The sequence below is a fragment of the Meleagris gallopavo genome, chromosome 31 (assembly GCF_905368555.1).
Source record: "Meleagris gallopavo chromosome 31, MGAL_WU_HG_1.1, whole genome shotgun sequence".
In the NCBI taxonomy this organism is placed as follows: domain Eukaryota; kingdom Metazoa; phylum Chordata; class Aves; order Galliformes; family Phasianidae; genus Meleagris; species Meleagris gallopavo.
Window position 1 is genome coordinate 322,090 of NC_139434.1, and position 18,980 is coordinate 341,069.

Sequence of the window (18,980 nt, forward strand, 5' to 3'; positions counted from 1 at the left end):
ATGGGTTGGATGTTGGGGACGCAGCTGTTACCGCAACGGTGACCCTTAAGTATGGGATTGGGACCCTCAGCGCAGGACGGGATGGGATGGGATGGGATGGGATGGGATGGGATGGGATGGGATGGGAATGGGAATGGGAGGGGATGGGGATGGGATGGGAGTGGGGATGGGGGTGGGGGTGGGGATGGGGATGGGATGGGGATGGGGATGGGGATGGGATGGGATGGGGATGGGATGGGACAGGATGGGATGGGGATGGGATGGGATGGGATGGGATGGGATGGGGTGGGATGGGATGGATGGAATGGGATGGGATGGGGGTGGGGATGGGATGGGATGGAATGGGATGGGATGGGGATGGGGATGGGGATGGGGGTGGGATGGGGATGGAATGGGGATGGGGATGGGATGGGATGGATGGAATGGGATGGGATGGAGATGGGGATGGGGGATGGGGATGGGGATGGGGATGGGGATGGGGATGGGGATGGGATGGGGATGGGGATGGGGATGGGGATGGGATGGGATGGGACGGGATGGGATGGGATGGGACGGGATGGGGATGGGATGGGATGGGGATGGGATGGGGATGGAGATGGAGATGGGGATGGGGATGGAGAGGGGAATGGGATGGGATGGGGATGGGATGGGATGGGGTGGGGGTGGGGGTGGGGATGGATGGGATGGGATGGGATGGATGGAATGGGATGGGATGGGATGGGATGGGATGGGATGGGATGGGATGGGATGGGATGGGATGGGGTGGGTGGGATGGGATGGGGTGGGATGGGATGGGATGGGGTGGGGTGGGGTGGGGATGGATGGGATGGGGTGGGGATGGGGTGGGGATGGGGTGGGGTGGGAGCAGAAAGCACAGAACACTCAGATATCGCTTTCCTCTTTTAAATATTTTAAAATTTATTTTTAATTTATTTTTCTTTTTTTTTCCTTTTTTTTTTTTCCTTTTTTTTTTCCCCGATGTTCAAGTGCTGTGTTTGGTCCATTGGATTAAAAAAACAAACAAACAAACAAACAAACAACAACAACAAAAAAAAAACAAACACCACCCCCCAACCCCCTCATCCCAAAGCCGACGACAAACCGATGGCCTTCGGGTCACGTAGTGCTGACCCCCACCCCCCCTACGTTCCCTCCCTCCACTCCCCCAATCCCTCCCCGTGGTCCTGAGCCACCGTCCCCCCGTCCCCAATTAAAAAACAGAATGAAAACGACGAACAAACAGACATAGCCTCGGACGGAACACGGGGACGTACACAGTGTCAGTCACAACTCTCCGCTCCCGGCGCCCAACGCTGTCCCCATCCCTTCTTCTCGGGATGGGGGTGGGTTTTGGGTCCTGGCCCCCACCCATGGCACAGGGTTTGGTCACCCCTCTGCGTCACCGCATCTCATGGTGATGGGGCCACGTGGCCGTGCAGAGCCACACGGAGCCCATCCCAATGCGCTCCCCCATTGGATTTGGGCTTTGTGTTTCTACTGGGTGCTGCTGTTCTCTGCCCCAACGCATCCCCGGCAGGTGGATGGGTGGGTGAGGGGGTGGACAAAGGGATGGATGGGTGGGTGGAGGAATGGACAAAAGGATGGATGGGGGATGGATGGAGAGATGGAGGAAGGGGTGAAGGGAGGGAGGGAGGGAGGGAGGGAGAGAGGGGGGAATGGATGGACAAAGGGATGGTTGGATGGATGGGTAGATGGGTGGGTGGATGGGTGGATGGATGGATAGATGGACAAAAGGATGGTTGAATGGATGGGTGGATGGATGGACAGATGGATGGGTGGATGGGTGGATGGATGGACAAAGGGATGGGTGGATGGATGGGTGGATGGGTGGATGGATGGATGGGTGGGTGGATGGATGGACGAATGGACGGAGGGGTGGCAGCATCCAGAGGTGTTCTGCATGGATGGCCACCGCGCTGGGGAGCGACACAATGGGTACCACCACAATGGGGACCACCACGACAGGGACATCACAACACTCCTGAGAGTGGCACCTCCGGGATGAGCCCCACGCAGTCCCCTCCCCCCATACACACACACCAAGCAGGACGCTGCCCTCCCCACCGGCTCCAGAGGCGGCAGCAGCCCCCAAAAGGCACTGAAGAGCAGGAGAAGAGCTGCGGGGCCGCGTCCCCCCCCCGTGCTGCTGGGCCCTAAGTGCTGGGGGGGGAGGCTCCGGGGTTGGGAGGGATCTTGTCCTGGTGAGCGCTTGGGGAGGGGGGGAGAAGTGCTACATATCCCATGCATCCCCCCCCTCCGTCCTCGCTGTCCCTAAGTGCTGCCGATAAGTGCTAGGGACTGGGGACGGGGTCTTCTGTGTGCACCCCCCAAGTCTGGGGGATGTAGGGGTCCGGGGACACGGGGTTGTCCGGGGGTTCTGAGGGTCCGGGGAGTGCATGGGGCACATTGGGGTTGGGGGGGGGGCGGGGGGGGAGCTGCGTGGGGCCGGCGACCGCCTGGCGCCGGGGTTGGTTGCATCACGGCGGAGCAGATGAACTCTGGAGAACGCCGGATCCCGTTCTCATGCAAAAAAATAATCCAAACATTGGGATGTGGGGGGGGGGGAAGGGCAGGGGGGGGAGGCAGATGTGCCACATAAGCAGAATTTCTCCCCCGCCGGAGCCTCCGTCCGTCCCACTCTGACCGCCACCGCCTCCGGATAACCCCAGACTGGGGCTGACCCACCGGGGACAGATCTGCTCTGGGGTTTTGGGGGGGGGAACACGGAGCCGCGGGGGAGGGGGGGGGGACACAGCCAGGGCTGCGGGGAGGGGGCACGCGTCAGCCGGGAGGGTCCGTAATAAATAAATAAATTAAAGGAGGGAGCCGGGTTCCTCCAGGCCGGACCTGCCCCACCTGCGCCCATGGGGTCCCGGGGTGGGGGGGGAGGGGGGTCCAGGGTGGTCCCGGGGATGGGATCCTGCAGTCTTTGCTCCGGGATGGGCACCGTTGGCATTGAGCATCACCGTCCCAATCACCGCTGCCTTCCCCAGGGTTGGAGGGGGGTTCGGTGCCGGGGGGGCTGCGTGGTGTCGGTCGGGTGTCGGTTCGGTGCCGACGCGGTGCCGGTTCGGTGCCGGTGGCCGCCGCTCCCTCCTCCGTCCGTCTGCTTATTGCACAATGCATGTCGAAGCGCGGGGTTTCGGTGCAGGGATATTTTTTCTTTTTTTTGTGTTTTTTTTTTTTTTTTTTTTCGCGTGTGTGTGTGTGTTTTTTTTGTTTGTTTGTTTTTGTTGTTTTTTGTTTTTGTCATTCTTCTCCTTCCCCAACATTCACCGGAATTTCGACGCTCGTTCTTTGTAATCTTTTTTCTTCCCCCTCCCCTCCCCCCCACCTCAAAAAAAAAAAAAAAAATCAAAAAAATAAGGAAAAAAACGCCCAAAAAAAAAAAAAAAAAGCAGAAAAGGAATCCGTCCTTCAGGCGGAGGTGCAGCTCTACGAGCAGCCGCAGCGATCCACCACCATGCCCGGAATCTTGCCGTAGATGATCTGCTGCTTATCATTGAAGTAGAGCATATTGATGGGGGACATCTTGGTGGGCGTGCAGCACGGCCCGGCCGAGCCGCGTGGGTTTGCTTGCTGCACCAGGTGGGTGTGTGGGTATTTCTGCATGAACATGTACTCGCACTGCCCCGAGCAGTAGTTGGCTTTGTACCTCTTGGGGGCGATGATCCAGTCCCATCCGAACGCCTCGAAGTCGACGGTCAGCGGGTAGCGGCAGCAGCGGGATTCGGTGGAATGCTCGTCGCAGTCCAAGCCCAGGTTCCTCCGGGAGCGTTTGTTGTTCTCCAGCACCCGCAGCTCCATGAAGGGGTGCTGGAGGGGGGGAGAGCAGCGTCAGCAATGCATTCATGGACCCACAGCCCCCATGGCCCTCCATGGATCTCAATGGACCTCCGTGGCTCCCTATGGCTTCCAGTGGCCTTCCATGGCCCCCCATGGCCCTCCATGGCCCCCCACAGCCCTCTATGGCCCTTCATGGATCTCCATGGGCCTCCGTGGCTCCCTATGGCTTCCAGTGGCCTTCCATGGCCCCCCATGGCCCCTCATGGCCCCCCACAGCCCCCCATGGCCCTCCATGGATCTCCATGGACCTCCGTGGCTCCCTATGGCTTCCAGTGGCCTTCCATGCCCCCCCATGGCCCTCCATGGCCCCCCCCAGCCCCCTATGGCCCTTCATGGATCTCCATGGACCTCCGTGGCTCCCTATGGCTTCCAGTGGCCTTCCATGCCCCCCCATGGCCCCTCATGGCCCCCCACAGCCCCCTATGGCCCTTCATGGATCTCCATGGACCTCCGTGGCTCCCTATGGCTTCCAGTGGCCTTCCCTGGCCCCCCATGGCCCCCCAAAGCCCCCCATGGCCCTCCATGGATCTCCATGGACCTCTGTGGCTCCCTATGGCTTCCAGTGGTCTTCCATGGCCCCCCATGGCCCCCCAAAGCCCCCCATGGCCCTCCATGGATCTCCATGGACCTCTTTGGCTCCCTATGGCTTCCAGTGGTCTTCCATGGCCCCCCATGGCCCTCCATGGCCCCCCACAGCCCCCTATGGCCCTTCATGGATCTCCATGGCTCCCTATGGCTTCCAGTGGTCTTCCATGGCCCCCCATGGCCCCTCACAGTCCCCCAGAGCCCCCCATGGCCCCTCATGGCCCTCAATGGCCCCCCACAGCCACCTATGACTCTCCATGGACCTCCATGGCTCCCTATGGAATCCGATGGCCTTCCATGGCCCCCCATGGCCCCTCACAGCTCCCCACAGCCCCCCATGGCCCTCCATGCACTTCCATGGCTCCCTATGGCTTCCCATGGCCTTGCATGGCCTTGCATGGCCCCTCATGGCCCTCCATAGCCCTCAATGGCACCCCACAGCCCCCCTATGGCTCTCCATGGACCTCCATGGCTCTCTATGGCTTCCAATGGCCTTCCATGGCCCTCCACAGCCCCCTATGGCCCTCCATGGACCTCCATGGCTCGCCATGACTCTCCATAGCCTTCCATGATCCTCCATGATCCTCTATGGCCCTCCATGTTCCTTCATGGCTCCCCATGGCCACTCATGTCCTCCCATGGCCCCCCATGGCTTTCCATGGCCCTTCATGGCCTCCTGTGGCCCTTTATGGACCTCTATGGCTCTTTATGGCACTCCATGCCCCTCCATGGCATCTCATGACCCTCCATGGCCTTCCAAGGCCCTGCATGGCCCTCTATGGCCCGCCATGGCCCCCCATATCCCCATGGCTCTGGACCTCACTGCTCCTGTTGCCTGGATCCCACTGAACCCCATGGTGCTGTACTTGTCCCTGTGCTACTGTCACTGTCCCCATGAGCCAGGACCAACCCCATGAGATCATCACCGGTCCCATAGAGATCCCTCACATGGCTGCAGTAATGGGCTAAGCTCTTCCAAGGAGCTGTAATCCATGGATTCAGAACCATCCCCATGGATCTAGAACCATCCCCATGGATCTAGAACCATCCCCATGGAGCCAGAACCATCTCTCTATGGATCCAGAACCATCTCTCTATGGATCCAGAGCCATTCCCATGGAGCCAGAGCCGTCTCTCTGTGGTTGCAGAACCACCCCCATGGATCCAGGACCTATCCTGAGGATCCAGAGCCATCTCCATGGAACCAAAACCATCTCCCTATGGATCCAGAGCCATCCACAGGCATCCAGAACCATCCCCATGAGTCCAGGACCAATCCTCCGGATTCGGAACCAGCCCTACGGAGCTCCCATCACCTCTATCACTCTATCACCAGTCCCACAGTGCTATCCTCATTCCCAGCCCCATAGAGCTGCCCTTCCCACCTACACTCCCCTTCCCTACCCCCCCCCCTCCAGGCACCCACCAGCCCTTCAGCTCCGGGTCCCAACGAAGTGACCGCCAGGTCGTTGCCGTTTGGGTCGAAGGCGTTGATCTCGATGCCCCAATTGTTCTGAGGTTGCTTGAACCAGTTCTGCAACACGTGCTTGAAGTCGATGCTCTGCCAGTGCCCGATGCGGGAGTTGAGGTCGATTTTGAGCGAGCGGATGCGGATGTGACGGCTGCCTTCCTCCGTCACCGGCTTGAGGCGGAGGATTTGCAGGTAGACGGTGGAGGTGTGCTGCACCGGGCGCAGGTACACCCACAGCTGAGCCTTCACCACTTTGGTGAACATGATCTTGGGGCTGAAGTTGAAGAAGCAGCAGTGGGGGTTGCCCTCGATCTGCACCACGGGATCGGCTGCGGAAGGAAGGATGAGTTAGGGGCTGCACCCCACCAGGAAGCCCTGTGCCCCCCATCTCTTGCACAACGCTCCTCCTCGATCGTTAGGAGGTGAAGGTCGGGGCAGAGGCCGCCCCGGGGGTCATCGCCCCTCCGTCCACAATAAGGTCCGGGTGCTGCCCCCTGACCCCGTGTCACCGCGGATTCATGATCCCCTGCAGGGCTGCAGGGATGGGGGAGTGGGTCCAGAGCACCTGCAGGGCCCGTGGTTGGGATGGGGCAGCCCTCACCCTCCCCCTGCCTGCAGCCAGGGACACACAGCATCCCTTGGGTGGAGACCCACAGCGTTCCCAACCAGAGGCCCGGTGCATTTCCCAGACAGGGACCCACAGCATCCTCAGCTGGAGACCCACAGCATCCCCTGCATGGAGACCTTCAGCATCTTCAACCAGATACAGGGAGCAATCCCGGGGGTGAAGACCTGCATCGTCCCTGGCCAAACGCATCCCCTGCACGGAGACCCCCAGCAGCCCCCTGCCCCACTGCGTGCCCCCTCCCACAGACAGCACACAGCAGAACACAGGGCTGAGCTCCCCCTGAATGTAGTGCTGGCACCCTGGAGCTGTGGGTGAGGCCACTTCACCCTGGGGTGATGCAGTGGGGAGGCCGCCCTGAGGACCCCCACCCATGGACCTCCATCCAAGGGTACCCCCCGATCCTCTACACTCCAAAGATGCACCCACCCTCCCCCAGCCCTGTGGCAGCACCTGGCCCTGTGCAGCCCTCTCTGCTCTCACACACATCTGTGTCAAATTGAGCTGGGAATGTCCCCCCCTCCTCCACAACCCCCCCATCCCCACGAGCCCCCCCTCCTCCTGCCACGCACCGGTCAGGTTTAATAGCACCCAGCTGCAGCACGGGGCCATTTGCTGCACACGGGGCCCTCCCCGAACACATTGGGGTCACGACACCGGCCGCAGCCCCGGGAATGCCATCCATCCATCCATCCATCCATCCATCCATCCATCCATCCACCATGTGGTCTGCGTGCTCCCCCCCCCCCCCCTCCGCCGAGCCACACATAAACCAAAGTGACAGCGGCTGGAGGGGGCCGCCCAGACCCCTCCCAGCAATTTGCTGTGCACAAGCCCCCTATTAAACCCACGCTCCGCTGGGACCGACCCCGAGCGCTTCCCCCCCCCCCCAGTCAACCTCGTGCCCTTCTTTTGCCACGCCATCCCCACGCTGTGCCACGTCCCCCCCCCAATGCACCGCCCCAATGGGCTCAGTGTCCCCTCGCTGTTGCCCCGAAGGATTTACGGGGTTGCCGCGGAGGATGGAGTTGCTGTGTAGGGTTTCCAGGTGAGGGGCACCGCCGGAGCCCACGGAGCCCATATGGGGCGCGGTGCCGGCTCTGCCACGCAGCGCTGCTCCTGGCACGGGGCTCGGCGGTGCCAGGATGCTCGGCCCGTCGCTGTGGCAACGGGGGATAAAGGTTACCGGGACATCGGTCACAGCTGAGTATGTGCCAGGAGGGGGGCGGCTCCGACCACCCCCCCCCCCCCCATTCCCAACCCCTCCAATCTCTGCTTTGTTCCCATAGTGGAGGAACCCGGCTGAATTCGGGGCTCCCCAGTTTGTCCCGTTAACCCTTTGCCTGCTGCAGGGCACCCCGTGGGCTCCACGTCCCCATCCCACATCCCACGCTCCCCGCTGACCTTGAGCGCAGCAGCGGTGCCACGGATCCCCCCCTTCTCCCCCCCCCCACGTCCTCCACTCTCTACCGAGCCCCCCCCGTGCTCCCCCCTGCCCCCCCACACCCCTCATTAAACCACCTCCACCCCAAAGGTCGCGGGGGTCAGGGGTAGCCCATAAATGGTTTTAGGACCCAATTAACCTTCCCGGGTTAAAAAAAAAAAAAAAAAAATGGGGGGGGTGTGAGGGGTGTGGAGGCTTTGGATTAAACACGGGGGGGGGGCGGGGGGGGGGCAGTGAGAGGAACCCGAGAGCTTTATGGCTCTGCCGCCTATAAAGCCCTTTTCCCTCCTTCTGTTCAGGAACCATAAAAACCCACACAATTGCCATAGGGAGGGAAAAAAAATCATAATAATAACAGAGCAGCACTGAGGGCCCGGGGGGGTGGGGAGGGGGGGGGGGCAGCAGGCAGAGCAGGGCAGCCCCTGCGGCGCATCCGGCTGTGGGATGGGACCCCTCTGCATGGCAGGACGAGGGGGGCTCAGGGCTCCAGCACTTATTTTGGGGGCCCCCGAGGTGGGAATGGGGAGGAAGGGAAGGGGGGGCTGCTGGGGGGGGGGAAGCAATGAGCGTGAAGGCGGCGCAGGGAGGAAAACCTCAGCGTGTCGTCAATTTTATGGGTAATAAAATTTCAAAGCCGCCCGAAGTCTATTAATGCCCGGGAAGGAAATTCGTCAGGGAGGGGGAGGGAAGGAGGGGGAGCGCCTCACACTTCCAGCCCTTCCGCTCGGCCTTCACACCCCAACCCCGGGATGGGTGGGGGGGTGGGGGGGGCCTGGGGGTCCCAGGTGGTATCAGCAGGTGGAGAGAGGATGAGAGCCCCTCTCGATGCGTCCCATTCAACCTGCAGCCCTGTGGGTGGACGCACGGACACGGGGACATACGGACGGATGGAGCAATGTCATGGCGAAGCAAAGCCCCCCCTGCACCCCGTCCTGTCCCCAGGGCAGCGTGGGGACCCCTCAGTGCCATCAGCACATCAGCACACCTTGCTGTCACCCTGCTGTCACATACTGAGGCAGGAAGGATGCTGCTGGCACCCACAGCCCTGCAGGACCTGCGGGCTGGGATGTCACCGTGTCACTGCTGGCAATGGGGACAGCAGGCACAGGGGGTGTCCCCGGGGAGGGACCACATCATCCTGTTCTCAGTGTCCTGAGGACAGTCCCTGCACCAGCACTGGTCTCAGTACTGTGCACTGGTGCCCAGCACCATGGCCCAGTACCAGGTATTGGGTCCCAGTACCAGGTATTGGGTCCCAGTGCCACATCCCATGTCCCATTATTGTCCCAGTACCCAGTGCTGATGCCACTGCTGGGTCCTAGGACATGCTGCCAGCACTCGGTGCCCAGTCCCAGAACACAGCCAGGTCCCAGAACCCAGAACCAGTGCCCATTCCCAGAGCCCTGTGACAGCTCCCAGTAGCCACTTCTGGGTCCCAGTTCTGGTTCCCAGTACCAAGTGCTGGTCTCAGTGTTGGGTCCTGGGACCTGCTGCCAGCACCCGGTGCCCAATCTCACGACACAGTGGTGTCATTGTTGGGTCCCAGCACGCAGTGCCCGCTCCCAGTGCCCTACAGCTGTTCCCCTGTGCCCAGTCCAGAATCCCGCACCAGCCCATAGAATCCAGCGTCCATTCCCAGCACCCAGAACTCACTCTCAGCACCAGCGCTCAACGCAGAGTCCCAGTGCTCTACGGCTGTTCCCAACCCCTGATCCCGGTGCCCGGTGCTGGTGCCCTGAACCAGCTGCAGGCTGCACTGTCCCGTCCCTATACCTGTATCCCCGTGTCCCCGTGTCCCTGGGTCCCGATGTTTCCGGGTCCCCACGTCCCTGTGATGTCTCCGAGTCCCCACATCCCCCGTCCCCAGATCTCCCCACGGTGCAGAGCACTGCGTCCCCTCCGGGCTTAGCGCAAAGCTGCCTGGTCCCGGTCCCAGTCCCGGTGCCGGTCCCGGTGGGCCGGGGGCCGTGAGTCGATACCCGAAGCTCCGTTTAGGGCTGCCCCGCGAGGCATCGTGCGCGACCGCGGGGGACCGGGAGTGCGGGGACCGAAGGGAAACGCGGAGGAACGGGAGGTCGAGGGCGGGGGGGGAGAGAAGGGGGGAGCACCGAGAGGAACGGAGGGAAGGCGAGGGGGACGGGGGAGCCTCGAGAAGGGAAAGTTGCGACCGCGGCCGCCGGACCCGGGGACCGGGAAGGGCTCGGGGGAGGGAGAGGGCGAACTTTGCGTCCGGAACAAAGGCGGCACTGACTTTCCTGGGCCATGCTGATGACGGTCTCGGTGGTGGCGTGGTACTCGTCCTCCTCCAGGTACTCGTCGTGCTGCAGCGAGTCCCCCTGGAAGTCGTGCAGGTCGAGGATCTGCTGCAGCGGCGGCGCTTTGGGCAGCAGCTGCTTCACCACCTCGCGGGTGATGTTGGGCGCTTCCTTCAGCCGCAGCTTGCTGAGGATCTGCGACTTGATGCTCTCCAGCCGCAGCTCTTTGCTGTGCCTCCGCCACACGCACACGGGGCACGCGGGCTCCGAAGCGGCGGGGAGGGGGGGTTGAGCTCCCGCCGGGCCCCCCGCCACCAAAGCCAACAGCCACAGCAGCACCGGGGCCATCCCGGGGGCCTTCCCCCGCCGGCCCCCACCCCGGCGACGCGCGGGGAACGGAGCGGGGAGCGGCGGTGGAGGCTGCGGGGCGCGGAGCGGGGCGGGCGGGGAGGGGGCGGGGAGGGGGGGGGGGGGGAAAAAGCGTCGGCGGCGGCCCCGGGGTTTTATATCCCAAGTGAAGTGTGTCGTCAGCGGCCTTGATTGGCTGCGGGCGCACAAAAGAGGTTCTGGCAGGGGCTTGGCACCAGCGAGCCGCCGCCGCCGGCCCTCCGCGCACCGGGCACGGCCCCGCACACCGCCCGCACCGCTCACGGTGCCGCCCCGCCCGGCCCCGCCGTACCCACGTGCGGGAGTTGGGAGCACCCCCGGGGCAGCCCCGCCCGCTCTGTGTCCTCAGCCGCCCCCCCCGGGGTCCCACTCCCGGTGCCGCGTCCCACCTCGAGAGGGCACCGACGGTGCGGGGCGGCCGTTCCCGGTCGGTTTCTCCCCACCCGGTGGCAGCGGGACCCCTCGGATTTGGGGGGAGTGGGGGGGTCCGGAGCCGGTGCCGATGCCGCCCCCATCAGAACCATGGAGAGGGAACGGGGTGGGAGATCCGACCGCCCCCCGCGCTGCCCCCGCGCTGCACCGCACCGGGGTTCGGTCCCGGCGCCGGGAGAGGTCCCAGAACGGTGCGGGCGGACCCCAGCAGAGGGCGCGGCGGAGTCGCTCCGAAGCGACCGCGTTTACATCGGCGCCGGTGGCACCGGAGCGATTCTCAGATCTGAGCGCAGAGTGCCACCGCGCGGCTCCGGGGGGGAACCGCGGCTTTCCGGGGGGCGTCCCGGGGAATTCCGTTATTACCGAACCGGATAGACGAACCCGGGTTTTTCCCCGCGGTGGTGACGTCACGCGTGACGCCATCGTCCGGTAGGAGCGGAAGAGCAGCGGGAGGTAAAGCACCGCGGGGGGGGGGGAGGAAGGAAGGGAGTGGGGGTGGGAGGCAGCGGACCCCTCCGGCTCCGGGAGCGGCGCGGGGAGGCGGGGGTTAAAGCTCCGCCGTGACGTATCCCGGTGGCTCCGCCCCGCCCCGCGGCGCCGCCGAGCTGAGCCCCCCCCCTAGAAGGTGTGAGCGGCCCCGCGCCCGGTAACGGCGGTGGGACGGCGCCCGAGGGGCCTGGGTTGGGAGGGGGGAGGGGGCTGGTGACACCCCCAAGGGAGACTCCGGGGTTGGTTGTGGGGGGGGGGAAGGGGGAGATGGCTGAGGGGTCTGAGGGGGTCGGGGGGTGTCCCGGTGCCCCCCCAGAGGGAATCCCGGGGTTCGCTGTGCGGGATGAGGGGGGGCTGAGCTCAGCTCGCGGCCGTGGGGCAGCGTGGATGTGGTGGGAGGGGAAAAGCCCCCGGCCACGTCCCCAGCCACGTCCACGGCCACGTCCCCATTCCTGTCCCTGCTCGCGTTCCTGTCCACGTCCCCAGCACTGTCCTCATCCATCACCGCGGCCCATTCGTGTCCCCATCCCCAGCACTGTCCCCACGCGTGTCCTCATCCCCATCCATGGCCACGGCCTCCTTCACATCCTTGTCCACCTCCCTGTTATCCAAAGCTACACCCCCCTCGTGTCCCTCCCCCTGTCCACATCCCTGTCCCTACCTACGTTCTTGCCCCCATCCATGGCCACGTCCCCATTCGTGTCCCTTTCCTTGTCCCCAGCCCCATCCCTCTTCCCATTCATGGCCATATTCTCACTCACATCTCCATTTGCATCCCCAGCCCCATCCCTGACCCCATCTCTGTCCCCACATCTGGGCCATGCCTCTCCTCACATTTTGACCATCCCTGTCCCCACATCTGAACAGACCCCATCCCCATACCTAGGCCATCCCTGTCCCAGTGTCTGTGCTGTCTCTGTTCCCACATCTGGGCCATCCCTGTCCCCACATCTGGACCATCCCTGTCCCCACATCTGGGCCATCCCTGTCCCCACATCTGGACAATCTCTGGCCCCAAATCTGTGCTGTCTCTATACCCACACCAGACCATTCCTGTCCCCACATCTGGGTTGTTCCTTCCCCCCACCTGGACCATTCCTATCCCTATACCTGTGCCATCCCCATCCCCACATACGGACCATCTCTGTCCCCACATCTGTACCTTTCCTATCCCCACATCTGTGCTGTTCGTGTCCTCACATCTGGACCATCCCTGTCCCCATATCTGTGCCATCCCCATCCCCACATCTGGGCCATCTCTGTCCCAACATCTGGGCCGTCCCTGCTGCTTACAGCCCCCCACACCTCCCCCCACCCCAGGGACGCACCGTGGGACCAGGCAGCCCTCATCCCCCCACACCCTGCAATGAGGGGCCGGGGTCTCGTGGGACGATACTGAGCAGTGCCTCCAGCCATGGCCGCGCTGCTGAAGGCCGTTCTGAGCGCCTCGGAGAAGGCGGCTGAGATCGCACGGCTGTGCCGGGACGCGGAGCCGCTCTTCCGACTGCTGGTGGCCGAGAAAACCGGAGTGGATCGGAACCAGCGCTTCTCCCACGACTTCAAGACTCTGGCGGATGTCCTCATCCAGGAGGTCATCCGGCACGACCTGGGTGCCAAGGTGAGGGTTGGCTGAGGGGGAAGGGGGCCCAAATTTGGGGGTCTCCGCGCTAAGAGCTGCCCCCGAATTTGGGGACGTGGGAGCGCTGCTGAGCGCTGCCGTCCCTGCAGTTCCCTGAGCTGCGCGGCCACATCGGCGGCGAAGAGTCCAACGAGTTCACCAACGCCAACGGTGAGTGAGGCCGGGGGGTGTGGGGAGGGGGTGGGCACGGAGCTCGCCCTCCCCCCCCCCAGCCTCGGAGATGGCGGTGACAGCACGGTGCCGTTCAGGAGACACGGTGGCGGTGCGGGTGTGCGGTACGGTGGGTGAAACGGCAGCGCTGCTGGGCTCCGTGCTGCACCCCGAACGGGAGGCGGCGGAGCTGCTGGCGGCCGCGGCGCACCGGGAGGTGGCAGTCGGGGACGCGGCGCTGGATGGCATCACCGTCAGCATCGCCCCCGGGGATGTGGCCGTCTGGATCGATCCCATCGGTGAGGGGGCACCGAGTTGGGCTGGGATCCCTCCTGCACACCGCGGCTGTGCGGTGATGGTGACGGCGGTGTGTGTGCAGATTCCACCAACGAGTACATCGTGGGCCGTGAGGATGTTGTCCCCCGGGATGGCATCGCGCCGTCGGGGCTCTGCTCGGCGCTGGTGCTCATCGGTGCCTATGAACGCAGCAGTGGTCGCCCCGTGCTGGGTGTCATCAACGAGCCGTTCCACCGCCGCCACCCCCAGACACGTGGGTACGTGGGGGAGACGCTCAAACCTCGCCGTGGCCACGGTGGGGACATCGTGAGGGGTCTCCCCTCGGTGTCCCCGTCCTGGCAGAGCCGCAATGGCCATCGGTGTATCTTCACCCCGCAGGTGGCAGGGCCGCTACCATTGGGGTATTGCCTACCGGGGCACCCACCTCTCCTCTCTGAGCCCCCCACCACCACCACAACCCCCTCCCCGTGTGGTGCTGAGCCGGGCAGAGGCGCAGGAGGTGCGGGATGCCCTGGCCTCACTCAGTGGAGGTCACCTCCATTTCGCTGCCGGTGCCGGTTACAAGATGCTGTGTGTCATCCTGGGACATGCGGATGCCTACGTCCTCTCCGGGGGGAGCACCTTTGCATGGGATGCCTGTGCCCCCCACGCCATCCTGTGTGCTTTAGGGGGGGGTGTGGTGGCCCTGGGGGATGCCCTGAGGGCACGGAGGGAGGGGGACATGAGGACGCTCCCCCAGCTGACCTACAACCGCCCGACTGAGGGGGCAGTGGGGGCTGAACGTTGGGCCAACCTGGGGGGGCTGGTGGCCTACGTGCACCCCCAGCACTTGGAGGCGGTGCTGGAGGTGCTGGCAGCCTTGCCAGGGCTTTGAGTGGGGAGGGGTTGGGGTTGGGGGGCAGGGTGTGGGGCAGGGATGTGGGTGATGAGACAGTGGATGTGGGGTAGCAGGGACAAAGGGGCACAGGGAGGTGACGCCTGAATGGCAGGACGCCAGGGTGCAGGACGTGGGGTGGTGGGGACCCTTAAAGTGGGGCAGTGGGGTGTGGGGCAGCTGGGACCTCATGGCAAGGGACCCAAGGGGCATGGGACAGTGACAGCTGGTGCCCAGGATGCCAGGGTATGGGGCATGGGGTGTTTGGAGACACTGGGGCACCCAGCATGGGATGGGAGGGACATAAAGGTGCCATATGGGGAGGTGAGACGTGGGTGGCAGGACCCCAGGGTGCGGGACATAGGGGATGGTGGGGACCCTTAAAGTGGGGCAGTGGGATGAGGGGTGGCTGGACCCCATGGCAGAGGACTGAGGGACATGGGACAGTGATATTATGGTGCCCAGGGTGCCAGGGTGTGGGATGTGGGGATGTTTGGAGCATGGGATGGGGGGGACACAAAGGTGCCACACAGGGTGGTGACACGTGGGTGGCAGGACCTCAGGGTGCGGGATATGGAGGGTGGTGGGGACCCTTAAAGTGGTGCAGTGGGGTGTGGGGCGGCTGGGACCCCATGGCAGGGGACTGAGGGGCATGGGACAGTGACATATGGGTGGCAGGACCCCAGGGTGTGGGATGTGGGGTGTTTGGAGACCCTGGGACACCCAGCGTGGGACGGGGGGGACACAAAGGTGCCACACGGGGAGGTGACACGTGGGTGGCAGGACCTCAGGGTGCGGGATATGGAGGGTGGCGGGGACCCTTAAAGTGGGGCAGCGGGGTGTGGGGCGGCTGGGACCCCATGAGGGCACAGAGGGGCGCGGCGCCACCACGGTGCCGGTGGGGCAGAGGGGACGTGGAGGCGCCGGGCTGAGTGCCGCTCCGCATCATTAAAGGCTCCGCGTCGCCTCCGTCTCCGTCCCTCCCGCGCAGCGCCGATGGAGCGGCATCGAGGGGGTGGGGAGGGGGTGGGCGGGACCGGGCGGTGGTGGGCGGGACCGGGCGGGACCGGGGTTTCCTGTTGACTGCCGCCGGGGCTCCGTCACATGACCGGAGAGCACAAGGCGGAGCGGCGGCGCCGGTGAGTGCCTGGGGCGGGGGAGCGGCACCGGGAGCGGGATCGGAACCGGAGCGCGGGGCTGCGGTACCGGGAGGGGTCCTGGGGGCGGGGGGGGAAGCGGTACCGGTCCTGGTAGCGGAGTGGCTGCGGTGGGACTGGGAGAACGGGAGCGGCGCGCGGTGGGTGTTAGGGGGGGTCCGGGGGGGGGGGGGGGGGGGTTCGTGGGGCGGGGGGTTGGGTGGGGGGCTGGGTCGCTGTACCGGGGCTGCGGTCTGGACGGGACGGCGGTTCGGTTCGGTGCCGTAAAAGGGATCGGCGCTTCCCGCAGGATTCGCCATGGCGGTGGAGGGTGGAATGAAGTGCGTGAAGTTTTTGGTGTTCATCTTTAACTTTATTTTCTGGGTGAGTGCGGGGCCGGGGGGCTGAGGGGAGGGGGCGGCACTGCGCTTTTACCCGACGGGACCCCCCCCCGTCCCCCTCCTGTCTTCACCCGTTCCTTTTCTCGGTACCCCTCCGTCCCTTAATGTCCCCAATGGAGATCCTTGGTTGGGGGGGGGGGGGGCAGGGCGGGGCCGTCTGTCGGTTCCGAGGTTAATAGGGCCGATTTTGGGGGGGAACCGTGCGTGGGGTTCGGGGGGGCAGAGCGCTGTTATAGGGAAGTCGGGGTGAGGAAAGAGGCAACGGCTGTGTGAGGGCGGGGGGGGGGGGGGGGGGGAAGGACCTTCTCGTTGTGTCGTCGTGTCCGTCTGTCCGTCCCCCCCCACAGCACGGGGGTGGATGGGGGGGGCGGCCGGACTGAGCTGCCTCGTCCCGGTCCCACCCGAGCTGAGTCACTTTTGGGACGGGGGGGGGAGGAGGAATGGGGGGAGTGAGGTGGTCCGGCACCATTTCCTTTTCCCCCTCCCTGTTTCCCCCCCCCACCCCCCCCATAGCCACTCGTGCTGTTTGTGCAGCGGGCGCTGTGCCACGCTGTTTGCCCACACCCAGCGAGCAAACACAAAGGGGGGGGGGCTCACCACCACCCCCCTCCACATACACATATACACACTGAGACCTCCGCTGCCCCTGGGAATGGGGGGATCAACAGTGTGCCTCCCGACCCCCCCCCCTTAGGCCTTATGCCCCCCCTCCCCACTTTGGATGGGATCCTGCTTTGAGGCCGGTTCCATCACCAGCAAAGTGAAAACCCTCAGTGGCACTGGACCCCCATCAGTGACTCGGGGTGTGTGTGTGTGTGTGGGGGGGTCCTGAATTGTGTGCCCCCCACTCCAGCTGTGGGGCAGAACTGAGATCTCCCACCACTGAACCGACCCCCCAGGATGGGAGTTTCACCACGGGGCACCATCCTCTGCAAAGGGATGATCCTGTGTCACAGTGTACCCCATCAATGTACCCCCCCAAAGATGTGAACCCCTCCCATCCCGCTGTGCTCTTTCCCCCGACCCCAACCACATAACCCCCCCCATAGGATGGCAGTCTCACCTTGGTGCACAGTTCACCCCAGAATGACCCTGGATGGTACCGGACCCTATCAGTGGCTCTGGGGGACCCCCGGGATGTGTGCCCGCTCTCCAGCTCTGGGGCAGTGCTGGGAAATCCCCCCCCCCATGGATCCACCACTCCCAGTTTAGATCTCCCAGCTTTGGGCACACAGTGATGCTGGATCTCATCAGTGGTTCTGAGGGACCTGTGCCCCCCACCCCGAGATGTGTACCCCCTCCTCCAGCTGTGTCCTGTCCCCAGGTGTGCGGCGTGGCCCTGGTGGCCATTGGCATCTATGCTCACCTGGCCCTCAACCAGGCTCTGGTGGCAGGCAGCGGCTCAGCAGCCAGCAGCCCCGTAGCCATCATGGTGGTGGGCATCATCATCTTCTTCGTTTCCTTCTTCGGCTGCTGCGGGGCCTGGAAGGAGAGCTACTGCATGGTCACCACGGTGAGTGGAGGGGGAGTTGGGGATGGGAGGGGTTTGGGGGTGCTGGGAGGTGGTACTGACCCCCCCATTCACCATGCTTTCATCTCTGCAGTTCGCCGTTCTGCTCAGCATCATCTTCCTGGTGGAGATCGCCGCTGCCATCGCTGGTTACGTCTTCAAGGATAAGGTGGGAGGGAGCACGTGGTGTGTGGGTGCTGTGCCCTCTCCGTGGCTGCGTTCTGACCCCTCCCTTCGGTGTTTCTGACCCCCCCTCTCCCCCCCAGGTCCGTTCAGTGCTGGAGGAGGGGCTGTGGGACACCATGAGCAAATATGGCGAGGATGTGCCACTGACAGAGGCAGTGGACAAACTGCAGGAGGATGTAAGCAGCACTCGGCTGGGAACTTAAGCTTCCTCTCTCTCTCTCTCTCCCCCTCGCCGTGGCTTAATTAACACTTTCTTGTCACAGTTCCACTGCTGTGGTTCCAACAACTACACGGACTGGGCCACCCTTGAGAGGTTCCGGGCTAATAACACTGTGCCACGCTCCTGCTGCCGTGTCAACACCACCAACTGCAATGTGAACCCCACTGCCAGCACCATCTATGTAGAGGTGAGACCCCCCCCAAACCCACCCTGAGGACCTCCCGTGCTCAGCCCCCAGCACTGCGTGGGCTGAACCCCCCTCCCTTTCTCCTTTTCGCCTCCATCCAGGGCTGCCAGAAGGGCATTGAAGCGTGGATGAAGAAGAACATCCTCATCGTGGCCGCTGTTGCATTGGGTATTGCCTTCTTTGAGGTATGGAGCAGAGCTGAACTCCTCCATGTGCACAAAGGGGGGCTGGGGAGGGGGCTGTGGGGAAGTGGGGGGGCAGGAGTGATTCCTACATCCTCTTCATCCCCAGATCCTGGGCGTCATCTTCACCTGCTGCCTGATGAAGGGCATCCGCAGTGGCTACGAGGTCATGTAATCCCCTCCCCCGGGGGCACTGCGCCAAGCCCACCCACACCCTGCCCTCGCTGCTCCCACCCAGGGGGCTCCAGGTGGGAAGGGGAGGCGGGGGGGGCTGCTCATCCTGGAGCAAAGCCCCCAGTGTGTCAATTGTCACTGCCGCTGGAGCCCCCCCTCTGCGTGCCAAAAGGGGCTGGGGGACTGGGAAATAAAAGAAAAAGCTTCCTTAGAGCTTGTGTGCATGGGGGGGGGGGGGGGAGGGGCTGGGTAGGAGTTTGGGGAGGGTCTTGGGTGAGCCCTTGGGTGCTGCCCTCCCCCTGCAGAACAGTGGGAGCTCCCTGCTTGTGGGGGGGCACTGGTGACACTGGGATGGATGGGAATGGGCTGCTCCATGGCTCACAGGAAGGCAGGGATGGTGACGACATCCCCGTGGGTCTGGGGGAATCACACAGCTTTAGGATTTCTTCCTCCCCCCCATCCCAGCACA

The 18,980-nt window shown here is 64.0% G+C and overlaps 3 protein-coding genes across 9 annotated transcripts; 2 read left to right on the forward strand and 1 right to left on the reverse strand.

Moving 5' to 3' along the window:
- Window positions 1-3,377: 3,377 nt before the first annotated feature.
- On the reverse strand, window positions 3,378-10,959 carry GDF11 (growth differentiation factor 11). The gene is made up of 3 exons (XM_010726877.3): window positions 10,244-10,959; window positions 5,879-6,252; window positions 3,378-3,837 (listed from the first exon to the last, which is right to left on the reverse strand). Exons 1-3 carry the CDS (start codon window positions 10,593-10,595, stop codon window positions 3,457-3,459), a joined length of 1,107 nt encoding a protein of 368 aa, XP_010725179.2. The 5' UTR covers window positions 10,596-10,959; the 3' UTR covers window positions 3,378-3,456.
- A 314-nt stretch (window positions 10,960-11,273) lies between these two features.
- On the forward strand, window positions 11,274-15,481 carry INPP1 (inositol polyphosphate-1-phosphatase). Of its 6 annotated transcripts, none has more exons than XM_085212210.1 (6): window positions 11,274-11,519; window positions 12,968-13,173; window positions 13,284-13,344; window positions 13,443-13,643; window positions 13,724-13,898; window positions 14,020-15,481. In XM_085212210.1, exons 2-6 carry the CDS (start codon window positions 12,970-12,972, stop codon window positions 14,513-14,515), a joined length of 1,137 nt encoding a protein of 378 aa, XP_085068336.1. In that variant the 5' UTR covers window positions 11,274-11,519; window positions 12,968-12,969; the 3' UTR covers window positions 14,516-15,481. The 6 variants fall into 6 exon arrangements, with proteins under 6 accessions (XP_085068336.1, XP_085068332.1, XP_085068333.1 ...); XM_085212206.1 differs by having other exon boundaries at window positions 11,277-11,519; window positions 12,876-13,173; XM_085212207.1 differs by lacking the exon at window positions 11,274-11,519 and adding an exon at window positions 11,541-11,691 and having other exon boundaries at window positions 12,876-13,173.
- Window positions 15,482-15,569: 88 nt separating this feature from the next.
- On the forward strand, window positions 15,570-18,722 carry CD63 (CD63 molecule). 2 transcript variants are annotated; one of them, XM_085212218.1, is made up of 8 exons: window positions 15,570-15,654; window positions 15,962-16,035; window positions 17,377-17,565; window positions 17,657-17,731; window positions 17,829-17,924; window positions 18,012-18,155; window positions 18,257-18,340; window positions 18,447-18,722. In XM_085212218.1, the coding sequence occupies exons 2-8, from the start codon at window positions 15,970-15,972 to the stop codon at window positions 18,510-18,512; spliced, it is 720 nt and encodes a 239-aa protein (XP_085068344.1). In that variant the 5' UTR covers window positions 15,570-15,654; window positions 15,962-15,969; the 3' UTR covers window positions 18,513-18,722. The 2 variants fall into 2 exon arrangements, with proteins under 2 accessions (XP_085068344.1, XP_085068345.1); XM_085212219.1 differs by lacking the exon at window positions 15,570-15,654 and adding an exon at window positions 15,660-15,717.
- The last annotated feature ends 258 nt before the right edge of the window (window positions 18,723-18,980 follow it).

Bases quoted from the DNA above. Each gene is read 5' to 3' on its own strand.
- INPP1 (XM_085212210.1), top strand. From the start codon at position 12,970: ATGGCCGCGCTGCTGAAGGCCGTTCTGAGCGCCTCGGAGAAGGCGGCT. The intron at 13,345-13,442 runs GTGAGTGAGGCC...GGTGCCGTTCAG, and splicing joins CGAGTTCACCAACGCCAACG to GAGACACGGTGGCGGTGCGG. The intron at 13,644-13,723 runs GTGAGGGGGCAC...GTGTGTGTGCAG, and splicing joins CGTCTGGATCGATCCCATCG to ATTCCACCAACGAGTACATC.
- CD63 (XM_085212218.1), top strand. From the start codon at position 15,970: ATGGCGGTGGAGGGTGGAATGAAGTGCGTGAAGTTTTTGGTGTTCATC. The intron at 17,732-17,828 runs GTGGGAGGGAGC...TCTCCCCCCCAG, and splicing joins GTTACGTCTTCAAGGATAAG to GTCCGTTCAGTGCTGGAGGA. The intron at 18,156-18,256 runs GTGAGACCCCCC...GCCTCCATCCAG, and splicing joins CCAGCACCATCTATGTAGAG to GGCTGCCAGAAGGGCATTGA.
- GDF11 (XM_010726877.3), bottom strand. From the start codon at position 10,595: ATGGCCCCGGTGCTGCTGTGGCTGTTGGCTTTGGTGGCGGGGGGCCCG. The intron at 6,253-10,243 runs GTCAGTGCCGCC...TTCCTTCCGCAG, and splicing joins CATCAGCATGGCCCAGGAAA to CCGATCCCGTGGTGCAGATC. The intron at 3,838-5,878 runs GTGGGTGCCTGG...CCCCCCCTCCAG, and splicing joins GACCCGGAGCTGAAGGGCTG to CACCCCTTCATGGAGCTGCG.